This window comes from Salminus brasiliensis, chromosome 14 (genome assembly GCF_030463535.1).
Source record: "Salminus brasiliensis chromosome 14, fSalBra1.hap2, whole genome shotgun sequence".
Taxonomy (NCBI): Eukaryota; Metazoa; Chordata; class Actinopteri; order Characiformes; family Bryconidae; genus Salminus; species Salminus brasiliensis.
The window spans coordinates 12,643,740-12,667,008 of NC_132891.1; the positions used below are offsets into that span (position 1 = coordinate 12,643,740).

Consider the following 23,269-nt stretch of genomic DNA (forward strand, 5'->3'; position numbering starts at 1 on the left):
CCCGATCAGGACTGTATTTTATTACTGAGAACATTTCACAGACTGTTGTACAGCCCGAAGCCAGAGAACAAACACATATACAGACATACATTAGGAAAATAAGAGGGAAGCTTGTTGTTGTTGTTCGATTGTTCGGTCTGGAGCCGCTGATCTAATCGAAAGGGCAGCATTTAGCTACAAACTGAAAAAGAGACCAAGGGAAAATGCTGTCAAGTGAGTCACTGAGATCTACAGCACGACTCCAAGGCACACGTCAGATCAAAGAGTTGAATGGAAAACGGCTCCTCTTCAGTTACGCGCTTCACTGACGTCCTGTACTGCACTACTTACTGTTCTTGTGGTGAGCTGGGCGGGGAATGTGCCTACGAAGAGCGAATTTCATGTGCATGATATTGATCTTCACAGAAGAAGGGGTGGGGATTTCCTTTTGAGCTGCTCATCAACCACATTGCCCAGTGAATACACTGTCCTGCTTGTGGGGACTTCTGAATGTGTGCACTGGAGAGTCCTACACTGTAGATCGGATCAAATCCTGACTAACACCGAGTAGACACGAATGGTCCTACATAAACTCTGTACTGTAGCACAAGACACGTGAACGGGAAGAAAAAACAAAACAAACAAAACAAAACAGTACTGTAATGAATGATCAAGAGAAAGACATGTGAAAGACAACGTGCAGTAAAAGCACAAAAGTGCTAGCTTGACTTTTTGAAATGTCAAATACTGTACTTCACCCACAGCCCAGCATTTGTGGCAGCAGATGCACAACTCTGATAACCCTGAGTCATTTCTTAAACGCATAGTTTTGCTGGTGAACAGCAACACTGGTATCACTACATTACAGATGGCGGACTGCAATCCTATAGCTTCCCACTACTCACTTTGGTTAGATCTGAATGGTGGGACACCCCATGCTTGTGATAATAAATATAGCCTAATGTAGCATAGTTACATACTGTTACAAAGTCCTTATATCAGTTCAACTGTGAAGCAACAGATTCATTTACAATCAAAACCCAAATATAATGAAAAATATTTGGATAGGATACTGTACATTATCTACACATGTTCCAATTGTGAAACTATCAGACCAAGGTTATATGAGGCTTAGGGTTTAGGGTTTGGAAAAATGAAGGTGAATTGAATAATTATTCAGTTGTGTGAGTTGAGTGTTAAAAAAAAAGTTATAAATGCACCTAAAGCATCCTATTGAAATAAAGTGTTACCCACACTTCACATAATATTGGTTAAGATTAATCAAACATAAAGTATGAGCTACACTATACTGTTACTTAGTCATTCACTCTTACGATACACTGTAAAAAATGATAAACTACAAAATTTAGTTTACACAAAATACAGTTGTATGCAAATGTATGGCACCCCTGGTCTAATTACATGTTTATCAAAAACACACAAACTGTGGCAAGTACAAAGTTTAAAGCACAAATTGTGCACTAAAATAAGCAGAAATGATTTAAAGATATTCATTCAAGTTTACCACCCTGCTCCTGAAGAACCCCCTGTCCTACACATTTCACAAGCTGTGTCCTAAACTGTCCCCTATTCACTATCCCGAACACTATATTGAGCACTGTTGTAAAGAACAGAATTCGATTCCGGACACTTTGTTATGCGTGTGAGCTCACTGCTGCGGTAACACATTGTGTTGTGTTCAAAATAACACAACACAATTAGGAAACTTGAATTATTCTAATATAATATAAATATACTAATTTGGGTCGCCTCTTTATTTTCTTTAGTAAGCCGAGATCTTTGAACTGATGCAAGCTGAGTACAGCCAACTGCTTCCTGCTGACCGTTTAATGAACTCAACCAACTACCAGCACTTGGACTTTCTTGAGAACATTTCTGAAAGGGCAGGACCTTGTGAGAAACGAGAACCACAGGTTTTATCTATCTAGACTAAGTCCGCGTCGGCTTTCAGAACCTCCAGCTGCTGGAGTTTCTCCCGCAGACCCTGGGCACAGCCTAATAGGTCCATGCAGTGTAGTGCAGAGTAGATGTCCTCCAGATCCACCCTGCTTCTCTGGCTCCACAGCCGAAGCATCTGGTACTGTTGCTCCATATACGAGGGTCCGGCCTCCATCTCCACTCTGTCCATCTGATCGTCAGAAACTGAGAGCAGTCGCAAGAACTCTTTCCAGCGACGCACAGGAACTTCTTTGATGACGGTATACAGAACCTGAGCTGGCCATGTGTCCTTCTGCACCTCATACCTGTTCAGCCCTGGTGAAAGAGCATATCAATTCAATGAAGAATTACTGTAAGCATTCGCGTAGAAGTAATGTATTTTCTTCTTGTGCAACCAGTATGAAGATCTGAACTGGGTAAATGTATGTTCTATGTGGAGCACTTGTGATTTTAACAGGCTACCCGTTAAAGGCATCTATGAGAACCTCATGGCTGTGAAGCCCAGTTCATTCTCATCCAAAGAGATGAGATAAAGCAGTTTACAAACATGGTCATTTTTAGAATGTTACTGACAGTGCCGTGTTAAAGTTGGGCCACTCTGGTCATAATTTCTGTTACTGTCAATAGTTAAGTCATTAGAAGACAAACTACTCTCCAAAGGCAAGGTTTCAAAAACAATATTATCTGTAAATAATATTGTTATTGCTTTTTTACTTCTATTATTTATTTGTTTATATAGTGTAATTTATCTACGTTTTTGCATCTGAGTGTCTTGCTATCCCTTTTCTGCTGTGACACTGAGAATTTCCCCACTGTGGGACTAATAAAGGATTATCTTAGCTTAGCTTATCTTAGCTTTCAGCCAGTGGCAGGGAACATTTCACAGGTAGATAGATGAATATATATACTTATATATATATATATAGTATATATATAGTTATATACTAGCAAACATCATGTCGTCTGCTAAAAAGCTAAAGATCAAATAAGAAAACCCACATCTAGTCATTCTACATCAGGATAAATTGCCTTGCTGTCGCTGACGGATTTGCCATGGCCCTACTAATCCCCTGACTAATCCTCTAAACATCATCAAAAATCTGTGGACAGACCTCAAAAGAGCAATACATACAAGACAGCCCAAGAATGGCTGAAAATCCCTCAAACAAGAACTGAAAGACTCTGAAATAGGTACAAAGAGCGTTCACAAGCTGTGATACAAGCTGTGTCAAAGGGGGCGTTACTAGTAGTACTATGTCCCATGCAAAGTGTCCAAACTTTTGCTTCAGGCCATTGTTCTTTTCTTTCCTTTTTCTTTCCATAAAAGAGTTACTCTTAACTCTTTTATGATGCCGTTTGTTATTTAAGGCTTTTTTTACGTGTCTGTTACACAGTAACAGAACTTCTTAGCAAGGGTGCCCAAACTTTTGCATGCCACTTTATACCATTCTTCACCTGACCCATCAACATTCCCCATCCATCACTGCCTGACTGCAGCACTGACCGCTATAATGCAATGAAATCACAAAGCTGGTTTCAAACTCATATTACATTACATTCATTGTTCTGTTAGTTTGGACCAACAATTGACCAACAAGGCAAGCAGCAAGATCAATTCAGCGCTCTTATCCTCGACCAAACATGAATGAAATGGATTAATAACCATTAAACAGTGCATGGCTTAGAAGTTATAGATGCATTGTAGAGTGATGCTCAGACGTATTCCGCTGAAAACTCCATTGTTTCATTTCACCAGATGAGTTGGAACTTAAGGCTAAAATCGTTAGTCAACTGTGGCATTAATCGTGAGGACATGCACGCAATGTGACTCAGTTGTAAGATCCTAAGATAAAGAGGGAAATCCAACTGATCAAAGATACACAAAGTACCTTATATATAGAGCTGGACAATATGCCGATATTTTATCATATTGTGATTAATTGTGTTATCGTAATAACAATATGCTAAGCATATCGAGGATACCGTAAGTGCTTAATAAACACTGTAATAGAAAGTGTAATTAGACTGGTTTAAGAGGTAAATATCTCTATTTTAATATGTGTGCAGTAATTTGAACTGCTTTATACAGTATATTCCATATTTATTATAACAGTTATTGCCGCTATGCCACTTTACTGTATTCATATAATTTTTTTTTCTCTTTTTGTTTAAATAAAAAAAATCATTAAAGAGTTAAGAGTAACACTTTTTTTTAAAGAAAAGAACAATGGCCTGAAGCAAATGTTTGGACACCTTGCATGGTACATAGTACTTAGTGTGCAATAATTTGAACTGCTTTATACAGAATGTTCCATATTTATTATAACAGTTATTGCGGCTCTGCCACTTTACTCTATTCATATAATTACATTTTTTCTCTTTTTGTTTAAATAAAAAAAAAACTAAGAGATTTATTCTTACACAAACGGTTGCAACTGTAATAACTGCAATTCCCCTTCTGGAAATAATAAAGTATTTCTGATTCTAATATTGTGAAGGAAATAGCAGAATTATTAGGTGTATTAAAGCCTATAGTCATATGGTTCTATCAGACCAAATGCAATCATTTCTTTTTTTCCAGACATTTACTGCACTGCACCACCTCAATCTATGAATTCCCACCAATGCAGGAATTTATAGTCCGATCATCCTTGTGCATCTGCAAGAGACTGAAATTACTATCACCTTTAACACATAAGGTTCTTTGTCCATATTTCTTCCCAGTAAAATAGATCTTTAAGCTATGTTAACCTCTCAAACCGTAGGCTTATTTTTCAGTTTATATTCTTAGGGCTTATTATCAAGAAACCAGTAGGAGTTATCTAGTAAAGAGTATGAAGCAAGGAAGTGTGAACTTTCGAAGATCAGCACTGTTGCTGAGGAAAATTACAGTGTATTTTTTACTTCACTTCCTTTCTCCAAAACAAGCCAGGAGACACTTGTGTGTCATCCACCCAGAAAGTGAAACAGTGTTTGTGCTAAGTCTGTTAATTTAATATCAGATAGAATAGGTGCCGTAACCTGTGGTTCTCTTATAAACAGATCAGTAATAAAAAAAACAAAAAGATACATGGCTGTACGGATGGTTTGGAAAATGTTACTCAAGCACTTTTTATCCCTTTAAAACGAACCACTGCTGTATACATTAAGTATACCTTCGTCACCTGTCACCTGAATAATAAGCTATCTAATAATAAGCTAAATAATTTCCAGCAGTGCTAAAGACACTCATACAGAGGCCTGTCTGGGAAAAGCAGGCTCATGCTTTTCTGCAGAAGGTTATTAGATAGACCGATAATAAAACTGTGATAATAGAACTGTGTACAGAGGCCACAGGAAGTGTGAGAGACATAGGGCAGAACGATGTGTGCTGTCCAATCTGATGTATCAGCTTTTCTGTAGTCCTTCTATCACTTTCATCACTATGCCTCTAGCTTAGCTGACACACTCACAAACACCCACCTGATTGATTCTGGATAAGCCTCAGAGCTAACAGGAAAGGGTGTGTTTTCTCATATAATTTCTCAATTTGCTACACCAAAAAAATATGTGTATATTTTGGGATTGTGACTAAACATCATGTACGCTCACAGAACAATTACAGAGAAGAGTGACTAATCAATTAGAATAAGTGGGGGTATACGCTCTAAATCAGTAGACCATCATTTTACTTTTTTTATTTTATTCAGACATAGGAATTGTACTGGCAGTTTCTATACACTCTTAAAAATATTTTCTAATTTCTTAAAGTGATGCCACAGAAAAACACTTAACCCTAAACCCTTAATAAATCTTTCAAAGGTCTAAATAATCTTTACTTCACTTCTTAACATATTAAAAAGTTCTTCACACGCTCCTCTACAAACATGGTACTCTATAAAACCAAAGGTGGTTCTTCTATTGCATCGCTCAAAGAGTGTAAGGCCTGTGATACATGTTGCTGCACCTCTTATCTAACTAATGGGACCTTTATGAGAGGAAGGAAATGTTTTTTAAGAGATTGTATTTCATATAACCACAATTATTCAATGTCAACCTTTTCTATTAATCCAAAATAGTATGAAAAATAAAAGAAAAATCACCTTTGTCACCATTTACAATAGATGTGAAGTTTAGGCTGAGAAGCCTCTGTGCTAGTCTGGTCTCTGAATCTCTGAAGGGGTGTACATTTATATTCTTTAAAAACAGAGAAATAAACATTAGTTTTCAAGTTTTAAGGACACTGAAACAGTGACAGATAGAGTGCTCAAAGCAATACCAACCTGGGACGTCTGAGAGTGTTCATCATGCTGAACTGGTCAAACAAAAGACAAAGTGAAATATTAGTATCCGTCCACACTGTTAAAAGTATACGGCCCTTCTGAAGGTTCTTCAGTTTGAAACCATGGAGGAACCTTCAAGGAACCTTCTTCTTCTAAAAACCTTTCTTAAAGATTCCTCAAAGCACCTTAAGAGGTTCCACCACAGTTATAAATTAAAAAACCAAAGAAACAAAGGTCTCTCCAGGAACTTCTAAAAATGTACATATTCAAAATACATTCAATCAGTACCTGAATAAAACCTATACCAAGTTATGACTTTTCTTTAACTTTACTTAATACCGAAACACAAGCAAATTAATAAACATTTACCAGGTATCTGTACATCACTGTAAGGATGTTCCCTGAGGCAAAACTTTTTCTTCCTACGGTTCCAGCAAACAAGGAGGACAACAAAAAGCACCAGCAGCAACATTGGCAGAATGATCACAAGCACCAGCTTCCAAACTCCAGGCTGTTCTAAACAAGCCAAGATATTCATGTTATAACATATAAACATTAGTTATATTATAGAAACACAAAACATATACTCTACCAGACATAACTATGAACACTGTTACATATAAAGATGCCGCTAAGGGTTCTTGGAGTGATGCCACGTGAGTGAGAAGAATCTCTGAATAGGTAGAGAGCCTTTACTTCCATTTCTCTGAATTTTTAAAAGGTTCTTCTTATTCATATTTCTTTTACAAATGTGGTGCTCTGGCATCGTTCATCGTTGTAGCACCTTTATTTTAAGAGTGTACAGTACCGTGCCCACGTTTTAGGGACCTAACCACATTTTTTAAAACCATTCATGTCAGCAGTGAGAGTGTTTTTGCTGGTAAAACACACCAAGAAACAAGAAGGAAGTAGCTGAGCTAGTTTGAATATCTAAGCTTGGTTCCAGATTTCTCCTGGACACTTCCAGCCGGCCAGCGTGGAATTGCTCAATTCCATCACCAGCTCACTAACATTAACATCATCAAATGCTGATTCACTGAACCAGGTGTTGGATGAGAACTGTAAATAATACTGGACTCCCATGAGGAGACCTACAGCACTACTTCATATATAAATGTTATTTGTGTTTGTTCTAATATTAGTGTTTTACTGAGCAAAATAAACACTCCCTGCCCAGAATAGGATTTTCTTAATTCTATTTCAGTACTATAAATAGGGTGCATATGTACACACATTAAAAACAAACCATTACAGTGCTCTCTACAGAACAAATGAAGGTATGTGAGGATATGAGACGAATATGATGCAATGTATCACAAAGTGCGACTGTAAGTGTGTAATCTTACCTTTTGCACAAAAAGATTTACAGGCTTTGTCGGTGCAGAAGTTGCTGAGATAATAATGAAAGAGAAAAATATTGTAAATGTTCAACACTCATGGACCACTTTATTAGGTACATATACCCTACAGCAGCTTAATGGAACAACATGCTGTGCCAATAGAGTCCTAGGGCAAGTCTTTCAACATTTACCTACTTTTGTAGCATGAACTTGTAGCAAGTTCTAGATAAGAGTGTCTCACCAATGCCAACAGGCTTCTATACAAAACAAATTTGTAAAAGAAGTTGTAATCCACACTTTTTGCCACCATTTTTAGGACCACCTTTAATAAACTGACTGAGGTTTATTTAAAAAGGCCCATACTCATTCAAACTGTGCTTTTTTCTTGCTTTTTATTAATAAAAGAGTTTGGTGTAGTATATAAATAAAGCATATCATTCACTTCAAAGTCCATACATTTCCTATTTGGAAACTAAGTTGAAAATGAATGCCATGAAAGTGTGTATTTATACAATTATCCAGCATACAGCAGTTTAGCACTACCCATTCACACTGAAACAGCCCAGACTGCTTTTCGAGGCACAATATAGGAGAGCCAATCCGCATAGAGATTGTTTTTATAGATCAGTGTTAAAGGCACAGTAATAATAATAATAAAATGTGTAATTGTAAGGCAATTGTATGGCTAGGCCCATACTACCCTTAACTGTAAAGAGTAAAAAAAAAAGTAAAGAAATTGGCCTTTCTTGCTCCCGGGCTCCCCCTGCAGTCAGGAAGTGTAATTGGTGTTTGGAGCCACCCCTAAAGGACACGTTTTTCTGGACAAGCTGAGTGATACAGGACCATCAGTGAAAGTGAAGGAAGCATATGGATTGTCAGGGTATTTTTATGTTATATTATATTACCAGATTTTACACAAATATGACACAGGTTACTCAGTGTTACGCAGTTCTCATAAGCGATCTCCTGCCTGAAAAAGTCACATAGTGCAGTCAGCAGCATGCCAAGCCTGGAGTAGCAACAACAGTGACACTATTCTATTTATTACAGGTCTGCAGAGCTTCACAGTGATTTTGCAGCTGTTATTTTAAAATAAAATACATAATGCTGCTTCTTTAACATGCTTACCGCATAATTACATAAGAAAAATATAGGATATGGGCCCATCAAATGTTAATTGATGTCGGTTGGTTGGCTGATGGAATCTTGAATGACCTCATGTTGGATGATAACATTTTTGATGGTGGAGTTTGAGAGCAGTCGGTCTAAAATTTTCCATGGGTATGTAATTGGGTTGAGATTTGGTGACTGTGAAGGCCATAACATACAGTATATATCCAAAAGTATGTAGACATCTGTTCCTCCAGAGCTGCTTTTAAATTGAATGTTAATAATAGAGGATTTGTTTTCCATTTGCTGCAGTAACTACCTATATTCTTCTGCAAAGAACTTACAATAGATTTTGTAACACTGCTGTGAGGATTTGATGGCATTCGACCATGAAAGCATTAGTGAGGTGAGGTATTGACAATGGATGATTAGTTATAGATCAAAAATGCCACTCAAATGATTCCCAGAAGCTTTGGCTGGAGCTCCAGCACTCTAGAGAAGTCAGTTCCACTGCTTTACAGCCCAGTGCTGCAGGGCTTTATACCCCTCTATCTTTAGGGTGGCATTGGGCATGGTAACTTTAGTCTCATGCGTAGCTGCTCCAAAGTATCCTGTTACATTGGCTATGCTTTTCTATAGCGATGTGCATGTGCAATTAAACGTCTGTGTCAGTAATGGGTGCACCATAAAGTATCTGAACTCACTCATTAAAAGGAGTGTCCGGATACTTTTGTACGCATAGTGTATGATTTACATCATTTTCATACTTTGCAAACCACTTAGCAACCATACTGCCTCTGTTATCTACGAGGAGACCACATACATCAGGATAGATCAGGGTGTTTCGTCATAGAATGGAAGTGATCAGTCAGAATGTCTTTGCATGGACTGGAAGTGACAATTCCTTCTATGAGGATAAGTAGACCCAAAACACACCAGCAATATGCCTGCCAAAGCATAGCAAAGCTAAAATACTCACTTTATGGAGACTTTTTTTGCTGGCACAGATTAATCATATCCTGTGTGGACATTTTAGTCATAAAATTTCTTCTGGCTTCTGGAAACTACAAAATCTCCTACTGCAGCCATCCACTGTAGGCCAGGGAGGAAACTGCCTTTTAGAGAGGCACAATCAGATAACCAACTCAAAAGTATTTAGACAGCAACTGCTGGTGTCACACAGCAACTTTACAGAGATCCAGGTGTAAGCCCCTGGTGAGTAAGCCAAAGGCTAAAGGCAAGTCATCCTCTAGTTGACACCAGAGAGCAAAATTTCAATGCAGAAGCCACTGAATAGTAAATAGGTAAATGAAAATAAGAAAATGAGACAAATCAACGGGCAGAAACGTTTAGAACATTGAACCAGTAAAAACCAGAGACTGGTATATGTGGTTATACTCACTGAGCCACTGACAGGCAGAAGGAAATAGGATTTTCTCAAATTGGCCTTTAATGTCACAAAATGCTGCAGTACTAAGCTACTTGCTCTGAAGAGCACTTCCTAGATAATTATTTACTCAGACACTACTTATGAGACTGTGGGCAAGGTATAATTCAAGCATGTTCAATGAAAGGGTCTTATTGTGGTCATTAACTGGGATGGGGCAGTCATACCAGCAAGGCATGGGGGCACCTACATCCATCCAGGATCAGAAATGTACTGATACTTCTTACACATCACAGGCTAAAATGGGTCCTACGAACCAGGTCAATGTGGATCTGACCATGTTGCCGGACGATGAGTCAACTGTGATGGACTATGTCACTGAAAATAATGATACAGAGGGCAACTGTGAAAAGCCTGGTGCATCAACACATCGACCAAGGGAGAATATATTTTTAGAGTGAATGCAGAACTGATAAATCACATTGAGGGTCAAAGAAAGCAGTGGGTCGCACATGGCAATGTTGTTGGCAATCTTGCTTGTCATTTGGATGATTTTTTCAGGGACAGTTCACAAGCATTTTACACGGTGGTTATCTTACTGAACACTGCTTTTCAGGTTGGTTCAGAAGAACATCAGAGCTTCCGTTTGGCCGTTGAGATACTGGACATTGAGATACAAGTGCAGCAATGTGCTCAATTAAAGAATCGTCAGTCACTTTTAATGGACACATTCAGAGTTGTCCAGCTCGATGCTCTTCTAACACATCGTAAAATTGATAAGCTGAAGCGTAAGACTGTAGTAGACTCAATATAATGTGTTTCATGTCCATTTGTGCTTCTAGTACAAAGCATTTTACTGTGAAACTCTCTTCACTCTTTGTGGTGATTGGAGGTGCTCAGGGTAGATCTTATGCTGATGTGGAAAAACAGAAGATTCTCACCCCTCTGCTGGCAGAGACTACATTCAGAGAACCATGAGAGAATGCAGAGTATGCGGTCATACACTCCATCTGTAAGCATCTGTAAGAAAACCTACACACCTTGTATCACGGACTAAGAGATCTTTAATGGAAAGAGGAGACTTATCTAATAATGAGCCCACTCTTTTTCACTTCTGCTTGAGCTCCAACTATATTTACATAAACAGCCTGTTACAAAGCATGGTGCATATTTTGCACCACTCATGAAAGAAGCTAACAGAAGTTTGACACAGCAGTCTAGTACAGAACAGTACAGTCTGTCAGGCTATCCCTGAGGAGAACAGTGGTGATGAAAAAGTGTGGCTAAAACTTTGAGCCACCTCTTTAAAATGTACGATAACCTATTAGGCACAGCAGTGGATTAGGTGGATCTAATAAACGTGTCACTGTGTGTACTGTCCAGATGTTATGATTGTGACATTTCCTCAGGAGAGCTGATTAGCAGAACTTTGTAAAATGGCAGGAAATTCTTGCTTCTGTATACAGGAAACCCACAACCCACTAACCTATATGCTTCGAGATTCCACTTTGAAGAATCAAACAGAATCTGAAACATTTTCACAAATGCCTCTGAACTTTTGAAGTGGCCACAGCTCTAAATGTTCAGTCATTATCCGACGTTAGTTGAGTTGTGAAAGTGAAAAGCAAAGAGCTAAAGTTCAAACAAAACACCTCAGGGTTTAAAAGTAAACTGAACTGAAATTCACTCTCTGAAACTCAAATATTCGGCTTAAGTAGCCAAAGTACACTCCCAACTGATATTTTTAAATAAATGTTTACCTGGTCAACATGGTTTTATAAAAGTTCCTTGGCCACAATATTAGTCAGCTGTGTGTTTAAGGTAGTAGTAACTTCAGGCTCCAGTAGATGGCATTGCATGAGGATGATGCAGGAGGGGGAAATTAGTCACAAAGCAGATTTAAAAGATTGGCAAAAAGGAATGAATGCATTTTGTATAACCAAAGACCATAGTGTGAAGGAAGTAGCTGAATCAACTGTGTAATAAAGCGTATGATCGTATGAGTCTGCCAACAATGGCAAAAATCCCAGTCATCCCGTCAGTTGTCCCTGTCTGTCAGTTTCGTTTTTCAGCCACAATTTTGCCAAGAATTTCCTGTAGACTGGGATTTTTGCCACTGCTGGTAGACATGTGTGAGCGTACACTTCAATGCACCTGCAAATTCAGCTACTTCCTTCACACTATGGCCTTTCCACACATCGACACAACACATTCACTGCACTGTCCCACCTCTTCTCAAGCAGGTATGCATCTCGTCGCACACCCCACAGGTATTTATAGCCCAATCATGCCTGAGCAACGCCATCTGCATGAGCCTGAAATTACTACAACAGTTTTAAAAGGCAATGGTCTTAAACAGAAGCTGACCAAACCATTGAGGAGGAGGAGGAAAGCTAGAGAATAATTTCATAAAGGTTCTTACTTGGCACATGACTGACATTTCCCCATATCCCAGTACTGACCATGCTCACAAGGCTCTTTGCACATATCCTTACATTCAGGGCCTGAGGATGCATGAGAAATGGAAGATGGTGAACTTACAACATGCTAATGAACAGAACAATTGGTAAGTTTTACATCTTTCTCACACAAAGCTTGAAAAGTATAGAAACCAAAAAAAACAAATCAACAATGTGTTTCTGACTGGACAATCTAGTCTACATTCTAAATCTAACTGTATGAAACTATAAAAGCTAGCTCTGATGACTTACATGTGCTGCAGTTTGTGCAGTCTGCGCAGGCCTTACAGGTAAAGTCGGGGTATTGGGTTACTGCTTTATAAAAGCCATTTCCGCAGCCACATTCCCGGTCCTTTTGATGTGTACACTCACTCTTAACAATCTGTTTCACTGTAAAACCATAATATGCAATTAAAACCTTTTACATCAAGGAATAACATCCATGAGTAACTGCAAGCTACTATGTTTTACTTACACCCAGGATCACACAGACTGCAGTCTTGACACCTTTGTGCTGTATTCTCAAATTTGATGTAGCTCTCGTTACGGCACATCTGACAGATAAAATGCTCTTTCCCAGGGCAGTTACATTTTTTGATATAGCCTGAATGATCAGAAATAAAGCAGATGCATCACATGCAACACAAGTCATATACTGTGCTGTGGTTTAAGACATCAACAATAAAAATGTAAAAGCACAAATTGGAAAGGGGACTAAAGTTTAAGCATCTCCAGCATTATAAATGTTTCCTCTATTAGAAGCCCTTTCAAGTCTTTCTCTTCAAATTGGCTTTACGATCATGTGATGAAGATGGAGAATCTGTCACAGTGAAAACCCTAAAGCAACATGATGTACCAATCTGACCTAAAGACACAGCTTTAAAATCAATGTGATGTTCCACTGACTGTTACTGAGAGAATAGTGTCTCTTACTACTCCAGGCTCGCTGCCAACTGCACTGTGTGGCGTTGGTGAAGCGGGCAAGATAATGTTCACAAGAAATGCTGAACGCTGCGGAATCAGAGCCACATTCATGTGAAAATCCTGTAATATTCCTCTGCCACCTCAGTCCACATGCTTCTTTCACTCCTTTACTTGCCCAAAAACGCTGTGTGGAGCATGCATTTCAGAGGTGGCTCATAGTGTGAATTACCCTTCCTGACTGTAGGGGAGCCCAGAAGCAAGAAATGCCAATTCTCGCACAATGCTGCTTTAAAATATGGAACAGAGTAAAATGAAATCATAAGGTAAATTGTGGTTTGATATGACCACAAATTAACTTTTTAAACTCCAGCTTAATTATTCTGTTAGTAATCTTAAGGCTTGTTATCCAGTAACTACTACCTCAAATAATTCTCACATAATGCTGCTTTAAAATATGGAATTTGCTTGCAGGTGTTGCAGTCTCAGGTAACTGTCCTAAATGTCATGGCATGGTTTCCGTGTGAAAACACTCAGGCAACCCGAACCAGGTTTTGTAAAAACTTCAGCCAAAGAAAATGTTCATGTTTAATGATGTTCAAATATTCAATGATTTTAAACCTGAATACTGTTTACGCCAAGATGAGAGACTTTGTTTACCTGCTGGACACTTTTGTGATTTCGCCACCAGTAGTTTGTCAGGCGGCAATGGTCTTTGACATTCATTAGTGCCATTTCTTGTCTGGCACTGAGAGGCTGCTATCAGAGGCAGTGCCTGCAATAAAACACACACACACACACAATTGATCAGCACCAAAACAATAAAAGATGGACATCATAATACATAGCATATCATTACCATAATGCAAAATCCAAAATGGCTGTTTAATAGAAAAGGGAAAAACCTTCTTATCTTTCATTTTGTCATTTTGGACAGTTTCTATTGGTCCATTTATCATGACATTTATGGATTAATGTAAAAGACAAATATCAGATTTAAATTATGTGAAATACTGGAGAAAAAATGGGATATAAGGTTTTTACCTGGCAGCAACAATATACACGTTGCTACAGTTCATAATGTAAGAATCACTTTATGGAATTTAACTAAATTTACATAATAATGTTCTTATCTGAAATCCACAGTTGGTACGCTTTAAATAAAAGTGATTAATCAAGAATCGAGGTTGATATAATGATTACAACAGGTAAATATTACATAATTTACCTTTGTATAACATAGGAAATATAATGTTACTGCAAATATAATCGAAATTCCAGCCCGACTTTTGAAGCTATAATAGAAAAGTATATACAAAACACTTATTTTCACTAGATCCAACATAATATTACAGTTCAACAGCAGGGCATCAACAATATTCAATTATTCAACAAAAAAGCACATAAAATTAGGCACAAAGCCATAGGTATTAAATATAATCGTTTAGTCAGTTTTAAACAAGACATAAGATTATAGATCTTAGTCAATCTGGAATGTTTCCCAATAGGGTGAAATGGAATCATACTGACAGTGAATCATTGTGGGTAAATTGTGGTTTGATATGACCACAAATTAACCCTTTAAGCTCCAGCTTAATTATTCTGTTAGTAATCTTAAGGCTTGTTATCCAGTAACTACTACCTCGAATGATTTGGTCATTCTTCTGTGGAACTAAGATGTGAGGAAATGACTTGTCAATGGCTCTATTAGTTACACTAAAATGGTCAAAATGCTAAATGTCTCCAAGTAATTTTAGAGCATTACTATTGGTCCATTTACCATAAAAAGCTAAAAAATTAGCTGCTGTGTCCAAAAGACTTAAAAAAAAAAAAAAAAAAACGCATCAACACACACCACACACACAGTGACTATATGTATAAATGATACGTTTATAAACAACATAGTATACACTCGTTATTATTGGTTTGGTTAAGTGACTATCATGTAACAATGAAACCCACAGACTGTACCTGTGGTAACTGTGCAATGGTTTAATCTGTAGATGCAAGATAATCAATCATTTATCTCAAAAGTGAAGAGGCCCAAATATGTCTACATTACAAAAGTATTGAACCACCCAAATGAAGACAAATCAACAATCAGATCAACTTGTACTTAAAAAAACCCACAAAAAAAACAACATTTTAACAACAGATCTAATTTAACAAATCAGCAGCAGGTGAAGAGATCAGAAGTATTATCTTACTTACCAAAACAAGAAAAACAGCAGACACGGTCATTTTAAATGTTTAAGTGACCGTGAACAGGAACATAGACATAGACATCTGAATATTATAACAAACAAATAAATAAAGAACAGTTAATATCCAAAACAACTAGTTTACTTTGCTAGCCTACATTGTAGCCCTTGACGCACGCATTCGTAGTTGTGATTCTCCACAAAAGAGCAAACAGTGTTGAAACAACCCGACTCTTTTTATGTGGTGGAAATGCAAAAGCACTCAGCACTCAGAACTGTGAGACAGGAAAATACGTCAGCTAACCAACCTGCCTTTTAGGCTGGGATGGTAGGTTAGGTTTGTACATCACAGAGGAAGTCTTTAGGCACAGCCTACAATGCTTAAGTTCCTCTATAAGGGGAACAGTGCACGTTTTCCTTTAATAAACGTCCAAAGGGCCTCAGTGATGTGAGGTGAACTTGTACTACAGAACAGGGAGTTTTATGGTAATATGGGATATGACGATAACAGTGCTGTGAAAAAGTGAGCACGCTTTGTGCACATTGAACAAAACCCCCCTAGAATGCATATGAAAGCTCCTGAAGGAACAAAAGACAGAGCAAAGTAACAGACATTTTATGAGTTTGTTAAGAAAAGATACAGAACACCCAATTTCCCTGTGTAAACAGATACACTTGGACCAAAAGTTTTGGGACACCAGCTTATACACTGTTTCTTTTAAAATGTATTAAAAAGGTTTTTTTTTTTTTAAGGTATTAAAAAGGTTTAGATGTTTATGCTTCTATTTTGTAGCACTGCTCTGAAAATTTCATCCACCTCATCCCCAACTCCCCAACTCATCCTAAAAGTCTTGGATGGAGCACCACCCACAGCTCAGTACTCCTCCAGCCCATGCCTGGCATTAGACATGGTGCCAATAGGTTTGTGTTTATCTACTCCAGAAAGTCCTATTCTTTTGGCAGTGCCTCACTACTAGGCAAGCTGTGGGTGTGTATACATTTGCAGATCCGTGTCAGCAATGGGTGCAACTTACAGTAGCTAAATTTGTTCATTTGAACGGGTGTCCACAAACATTTGGACATACAGTGTACATAACTGCAACCGTGTGTTTTCCGTAGGTCATTTCTGTAGTTAATTTGTGTCTTACAACGCCAGGGAGCAATGTCTGCCCACTCCTCCTGGTCCTTGCAACATTTAATTACAGAAATGTCTGATATAGAAACTGAATTACAGTCGATTTTACCATTTCCCGACCTCTGTTCCTCCCTTAAAATTAAACACACTGTTTCTTTTTAACTCCGTCTTTAAGACTGACTTATGTAAAGGACAGCTGTTCTGATTGGCTGCCTGCCGGTATGTCTAATTTAAATAGCAGTCCAGCCTAAGACACCCCTTATAAGTTTGCCACGGGTGAAGAGGAAGGTTGAACATGGGGCTTATATGTCAATGCGTCTTAGTGACGTCACAAACTTCTAAACAGATTCTTTTTTTGGGCAGATTAGTTTCCATAAATGGACAACTGACAGTGGGACATTTTAAATGATATGAACCCTTTAGGTTGCAAGGGGTGATTCAGCCTGCTTTATAAACACGTACAGGGTAAAGGCACAAGAAAAAACAATAATAAAAAAATAGTAGACAAAAAAAGGATGGTAATTGACAGAAAAAACTGAATTTGACAAATGATACTTTGTCCACAAAAATGTCATAAAAGGAAAAAGAAAAAAGTGGGAATAAAACCCGAGATAAATCTATGACCTCCAACCTGAGGGAATACTAGAATTCAGATTTAGAAAAGCCCCACACTACATTTATTTGACCAACAATGCAAATATGCTGAACTGAACCATAGGGACATCCAACCTTATCCAAACATGTAAGTTATGAAGGGCAAATGAGGACCATCTTCCAAAAGCACTGTGACAATGCAGTAAGGTAAGCAGCAAGCAGTGGCGAAGCACCACGTTACTATCCATCAAATTTACATTAACCTTAAATTACATAAGGCTTTCTGCCCACACCTTAGGGGGAAATTCCAAAGAATTGTCAACATTTCTACCGAATTCAGTGGTTCAGAAGTAAACAAAGTCATTTAGAGACATTTCCTGAGAAATGATCAACTACCGAAACTTGCAGAAGTGGCGGTGATGGGAAGCAGTGGTTGCTACAATTGTCTACAATACAATAGTTTTTTTTGTTTGTTTGTTTTTTTTTTAATTTTGATTACCCAGATTAGTTTTAATATGTAATTCTGATGATGCTAAAACACAGACACGACTAGGGAAAAAAAAGAAAAGTAAAAATGTCTATTGGAGGCACTATTTTAGGTCAGAACACCCCGCGCGTAACCCTCCGCCGTAGATTCAAAAACCTTCATAATATTTTAGACCATAAGATTATATCGACACTATCGCAAAACGAGGTCTAACGACTCATGGGGTATATATTCTCAACCATTTCGTGGTAATAACGTCTTGTGAGGTAGTCAGATTCATGAGCGGGGTTAAGCGGTCCTCCATTCACCGCCGCTGTGACTGGAACACGGCTCTGACTCGACACGTTTCTGTACAGCGGCTTCATTAATCCGCAAGACCGACAGCGACATCTAGCGGCGAGCGACAGATCAGCCACTAACAAAATGAACGCTTGACTATTCTGCGCTTGTAAAACCATCCCTAAAACCCAGACGTATTCAGATCTTACAGCGTTAGCTAGCAATACATCTAGCTAGAGATATGACAGCTACTCCCAAACCCTCCTCCTCGCTCTCTTTACTGCTGCTGCTGCGCTGAGTTTAGGACTGGCTTCAGCCGTTAGCTGAAGGCTAAGCACCCCCACCCCGCTGTAGCTGCAGCATGGAGGCAGTGTTATTCCTCTCCTGACTGATGTCCAAAATAAATCTCTTTGTGATCTTGAGCTCCATGTGTAAAAGAGAGAGAGGGGCAGAAAGCGAGAGAGAGAGAGAGAGAGAGATAGAGAGAGATAGAGAGAGAGAGAGAAAGAGAGGGAGGGGGAAAAAACCCAGAAGTGAACGAGCCGCGACCCGGAAGCGGTGAAAGGTGGAGGCGCACAGAAAGCCCATCAAGAGCTTTTAGCTTTTTATTCTGCGAGGGAAAAAACTGCAGCCGGGATAAAAGGTCTGTCCGCCACATTTTCACTCCTTCATCCCAGCGCGATGCGAGGGTCTCATCGCAGCGCATGTTTGTAGGTCCGATACGGGTTGTGTTTAACGCGCGTAGGAGGTTAAATATCTCCCCCAAAAATATCATTAGGGGGAGGACGTGGGGGAGGACGGCTGGTTTGCAGTGAAAGCTTTATTTGCTGGGTAAATTCGCCACATCGCTGCTGCAGAGAGCGACGCTGCGAAAGCAATGGTGGAGCCGAGCGGCGAGTAGCAGCCGAGCCGAGCGGAGCCGAGCGGAGCGGAGCGGAGCGGAGTGCTTTTGCACGGCAGGATTGTTGTAGGAAGTGTCATTTTTTTTTCCAGAGGGGCCGGGCAATTCAAAGGTGCAATTCCTCTTCATAAACAAACAGCCACATTCCCACACACACACACATACGCACACGTCCACTCCTGCGGTTTTCGGCCCCGTCCAACAGGAACCGTGGGGCAAAATTTGGGCTCTGCAGAATATGGCGCCCTTCCTTATGAAAATAAAGACAGGCTGCCATTTTAGTTGTTTTCTCTCTTTTTGCCTTCTTTTGTCTGAAGCGGTTTTTTTCGCTGAAACCAGGGAATTGGCAGGAGGTGCTGAGTGAGACTGACTTCACTCTTCAGCGCAGGCGGCAGAGCTGTCTTTCTCCTCTTCCTCACTGATGAGTGGACTGGAGGAAAGAGGGGAAAGTTAGGCAACTTTTGTGTCCTCGTCTAGAGAAAGAGTATTCCTTATTTATTATTATTATTATTATTTATTTTTTAATTTTTTTAGCTTGATTCGTTTATTTTGAGGACGTTGCTGTTTTCTCGTATCGTATAATGAAGTTATTATAGGGCTGTAACCACACACTTATAGACGTGGGACAAATGAAAGGAAAAGCCTGAGCCAGTAAATGAGTCTGGGCTGATGAGACTGTGCTGTGTGCTGGGTATAAAACCACAAAACAGACCCAGCTGACCTCGATTTTGAGAAAAAGAAAAGTTGGAAGTGTCTGTGAAAGTGGGTTTCTTATCAGGGCGGATAAAAGGAGTTACAGCGAGCACACCTGGCCAGGGGTTCAATAGGAACCACAGCTACAGGTGATGTGCATTTAGCTCTATGGAAAGGACCTCAGATAATAGTGTCTGTCCACAAATGCATAGAGTGGGAGATTCTAGTGAACCTGTTAGCTACATAGACGAAAGACTGTTTGAGAGTTCAGTGGTGTGAAAACCACAGGCCCTGGCCTTACACAGATGTGGAAACAAGTGACCTGGTCCGATGAGTCATCCTTTACCATGTCCACATTTGTAGCATACACCAGAAGAGTGGTACAGGCCTCCAAACCCCTCAAGTGTGGGATGGGGGAGTCCAGTGGTTTTGTCATGGCCACATTAAGTGACTACAAATCTATCTAAAGACTATCACCTTCATCTTAATGATGTAAATGATATGCTGTGGCCTTCGCGGTGACCAGATCTCAACCCAGGGTAAAACTGATCTTTATGGCTATGATGAGCAAAGGTATTTTTTGGAGAAACTGGTGTAAAATGTAACCGTTCGGCACGGTTGGTCCTTTCTAGGATGACTGTGCCTCTACTGAGGGGTCGCTGCATGGTTTGATGAGAATTAAGCCGATGTAAACAATGTTATGTGACATGTGCCGTCACCAGATCTTAACCCGGTTGAACAACTGTGGCAGATTTCGCGTCGGCCCTCTTCCATCCCTTTAGTACCCGTTGGTACCAGAGACGAGTGGATCTGCTTGTTTATTCTTGGGTTCAATATGATTTTGGTATGAGGTCAAGATTTACATTTACATTTATGGCATTTAGCAGACGCTCTTATCCAGAGCGACTTACAAGGTTACTGGTATTACAGAGGTGGGCCAATGTAGTGTTAGGAGTCTTGCCCAAGGACTCTTATTGGTGTAGCGCAGCATAGTCACCCAGAGCAGGAATCGAACCCCAGTCTCCCACATGGTGTGTTAGCTCACTGGCAGGTAGTGGTGTTATCTGTTGCGCCACACCAACCACCAAGATTTAGTTAGATAGGTGTTTTTTTCTGTCCTATACATCACAGATGTCTGGATGATACTACAGTGCTGTACATATGTAGTATACCAGCTAGTTTGGCTCAGATACATTTTAAAATATTGAACTACAAAGAGAATTTATCATTTTTAATATTATTATTTCAGTAATATTTAGTTTTTTTAAAAATTTTAAACGACTTTCGTACATATCATGGCAAAAACATGCTAAAATGGAGATTTCTCCTCAAAGGACATATTAATAAAAAATACTATGCCTAAAAATGCCTAAGAAGCAGGGGAAGGCTGAAGATGTTTCCAGCTCTCAGTTTCCACTGCCGAAGGTCACTGTTTTTACACATATAGTTGGTTTTGTTCTGCGCTGGTCAGTTAATGAGTTTGTAAAGTTGGAGCGCGTTCCCCTTGGTAGGGAGAACATTGTCTCTGCTTATTGGTCGGACCTGTCTGGGACGGGAGCAAAAAGGGAATACAGGAAGAAGGCCCTGTGTTCCAGACTAGTGCATATTTTTATGCAATTTAACATGGAGCAGCATCAGAGATGGTATTTGTTCACAGCTGTAGTAAAGGCTACAAGAGCTGCTATTGGCTCAAATTTGTAGAGAACACCTAAAATGTGGTCCAGGTCAAGGTCAGATCACTTTCTTACCACAAACGAGCCGCTCCAGAGTTTTTGTTTGGGACCGAACAGAGACTACATTCGCTCAAGAAAGCAGTTTAGTCTGTAGCCAAGTCTGAGTATTCACATCTGCCCAAACGAATCCCACCATTGGTCCAATGAATACAATTTAACCAGACTGAAAAGTACAGGTAAAAAAAGCCCTAAAATGTTTTAATGAAATGGCAACTGGGAAGGCAAGATCTGACCAAGATCGGACCAATAAAACCAAGAGAGAACTGGGCCTTGGCCACAATGGAATATATGTAGAAAAAAAACTGAGCCATTTGATAAAAAGAACCCCCTGTCATCTGTTGGTGTAGATATATAGTGCTTTTTGGCTTCTGTGGCACAGGAAACTCTAGATGACTAGATGATTGGATCATGTTAGATAGCAGATACTAAAAACAACACTGAAGCTGTAAGAAGTCTGGCTTCTACAACAGGACAATGGTCCAAAACATACCCCAAAATCCACCATGAACTACTTCAAGAAATGCAAGCTTAAGATTTTGGAAAGGCTCCTAGTTCTGTTTAGAGTTTAGGACCATCTCTTTTGAGGTCTATTCCCAAGTTTTTTGGGGTTTGAGGTTTAGGTCATAGGTTTAGGTCATGAGGGCCATGCCAAAACATTCAGCTTGTGCCTCTTTTATATATTTTATCAATTAATTTGACTGCAACACAGGCCACCCTCTTGGTTAACAGTTGAAGAAGTCTTGTTTGCATGAGCTCCACAGTTTCTGTTAACAACCACTAATTAATTACTTTACAAACCTGAAACTTTTGCTATCTTGTACCTTTTTCCTGCTTTGTAAGCATAAATTTTCAGAGTGCTCAGCAGATGGGAGGGAAGGGCCAATGGCTGCTGTCTTGAGAAATCGGAGAATTTATAAAGTTTTGAATTGCCTTTCCTACTGATAACTTTGAACAAGCCATTGCTGTTTTTCACTCATATATACATATATCACACATTGTATTATGAAGTAATGTAAAAGCATTTTAATATGTAGCTGCACTCTGATGTTTAACTTGTTTTAAACCGGTTTGTTTTTGTTTTTATTGAAGGGATGGCAGAGCCTCGATTCAATAACCCTTACTTCTGGCCACCGCCTCCCTCTATGCCTGGTCAGGTGAGTTCACCCCTACATTTCTGACAAATTAGGGTGCAGTGTTTGTTCAAACAAGCACTACTTCTTTCTGATGTTTCAGAATGTCTTTTGCCAAGTCAGAGGTCAGACATCCACAACTTCTTGCGCAGATTTTATATATAGGAAGGTTTTATTAGCTCTCTTACTTATGTTACAAACTACCTATTACATACTAGTAGATATCAGTCTTGTTATTGTAACTGTTTCTTATAAATCTCATCACTAGAGGGAGCCACATAAGTTTGAATAAATAATCTCAAATTCCTAATTTGTACATTATGTACTGAATACCTGCGTATTTGTTTAGGGTCTTATTTTATCCTGCCATTAGCCTATCTACTGTTGACACATTCATATTTTCTGTGGTGATGGAGAACAGTTATTGCCAAATATATGTACATTTCCTTACAAGTGGTTTACATGTGGGTCATTCTAGAATTGGGGGTACATTTCATATACATTTATATATTTCAGATACCATTTGTTAATATTTATTGAATCAGTTTTAAATAATAATAATAATTACAATAATGGTTCACTATTATTAATGCTAGATGTATATTTTAGGCACAATAAATAGACAAACTATTAACTGAACGACTCCCAGCCCACACAGTATTGTCTTTGCCTCCTGATTAATGTAATTAACTTTAATTT

The 23,269-nt window shown here is 39.1% G+C and overlaps 2 protein-coding genes across 8 annotated transcripts in view; one reads left to right on the forward strand and one right to left on the reverse strand.

Annotated features, from left to right (window-relative positions):
• LOC140577372 (tumor necrosis factor receptor superfamily member 1A) lies at positions 1 to 18,739 on the reverse strand. 2 transcript variants are annotated; one of them, XM_072697327.1, is made up of 10 exons: positions 14,646 to 18,739; positions 14,078 to 14,192; positions 12,972 to 13,100; positions 12,749 to 12,886; positions 12,460 to 12,541; positions 7,547 to 7,590; positions 6,570 to 6,716; positions 6,201 to 6,232; positions 6,021 to 6,114; positions 1 to 2,253 (listed from the first exon to the last, which is right to left on the reverse strand). In XM_072697327.1, the coding sequence occupies exons 1-10, from the start codon at positions 14,760 to 14,762 to the stop codon at positions 1,925 to 1,927; spliced, it is 1,227 nt and encodes a 408-aa protein (XP_072553428.1). In that variant the 5' UTR covers positions 14,763 to 18,739; the 3' UTR covers positions 1 to 1,924. The 2 variants fall into 2 exon arrangements, with proteins under 2 accessions (XP_072553428.1, XP_072553429.1); XM_072697328.1 differs by having other exon boundaries at positions 15,629 to 18,738.
• znf362b (zinc finger protein 362b) overlaps positions 18,576 to 23,269 on the forward strand; it is a 12,177-nt gene continuing 7,483 nt past the window's right edge. The window contains exons 1-2 of one of the 6 annotated variants that reach the window (XM_072697321.1): positions 18,576 to 19,126; positions 22,530 to 22,594. In XM_072697321.1, coding sequence (XP_072553422.1) covers positions 22,532 to 22,594 — 63 coding nt within the window. In that variant the 5' untranslated portion in view covers positions 18,576 to 19,126; positions 22,530 to 22,531. The remainder of the gene's footprint in view (positions 19,127 to 22,529; positions 22,595 to 23,269) is intronic. The other 5 variants (XM_072697322.1, XM_072697324.1, XM_072697323.1 and 2 more) reach the window with 5 other exon arrangements.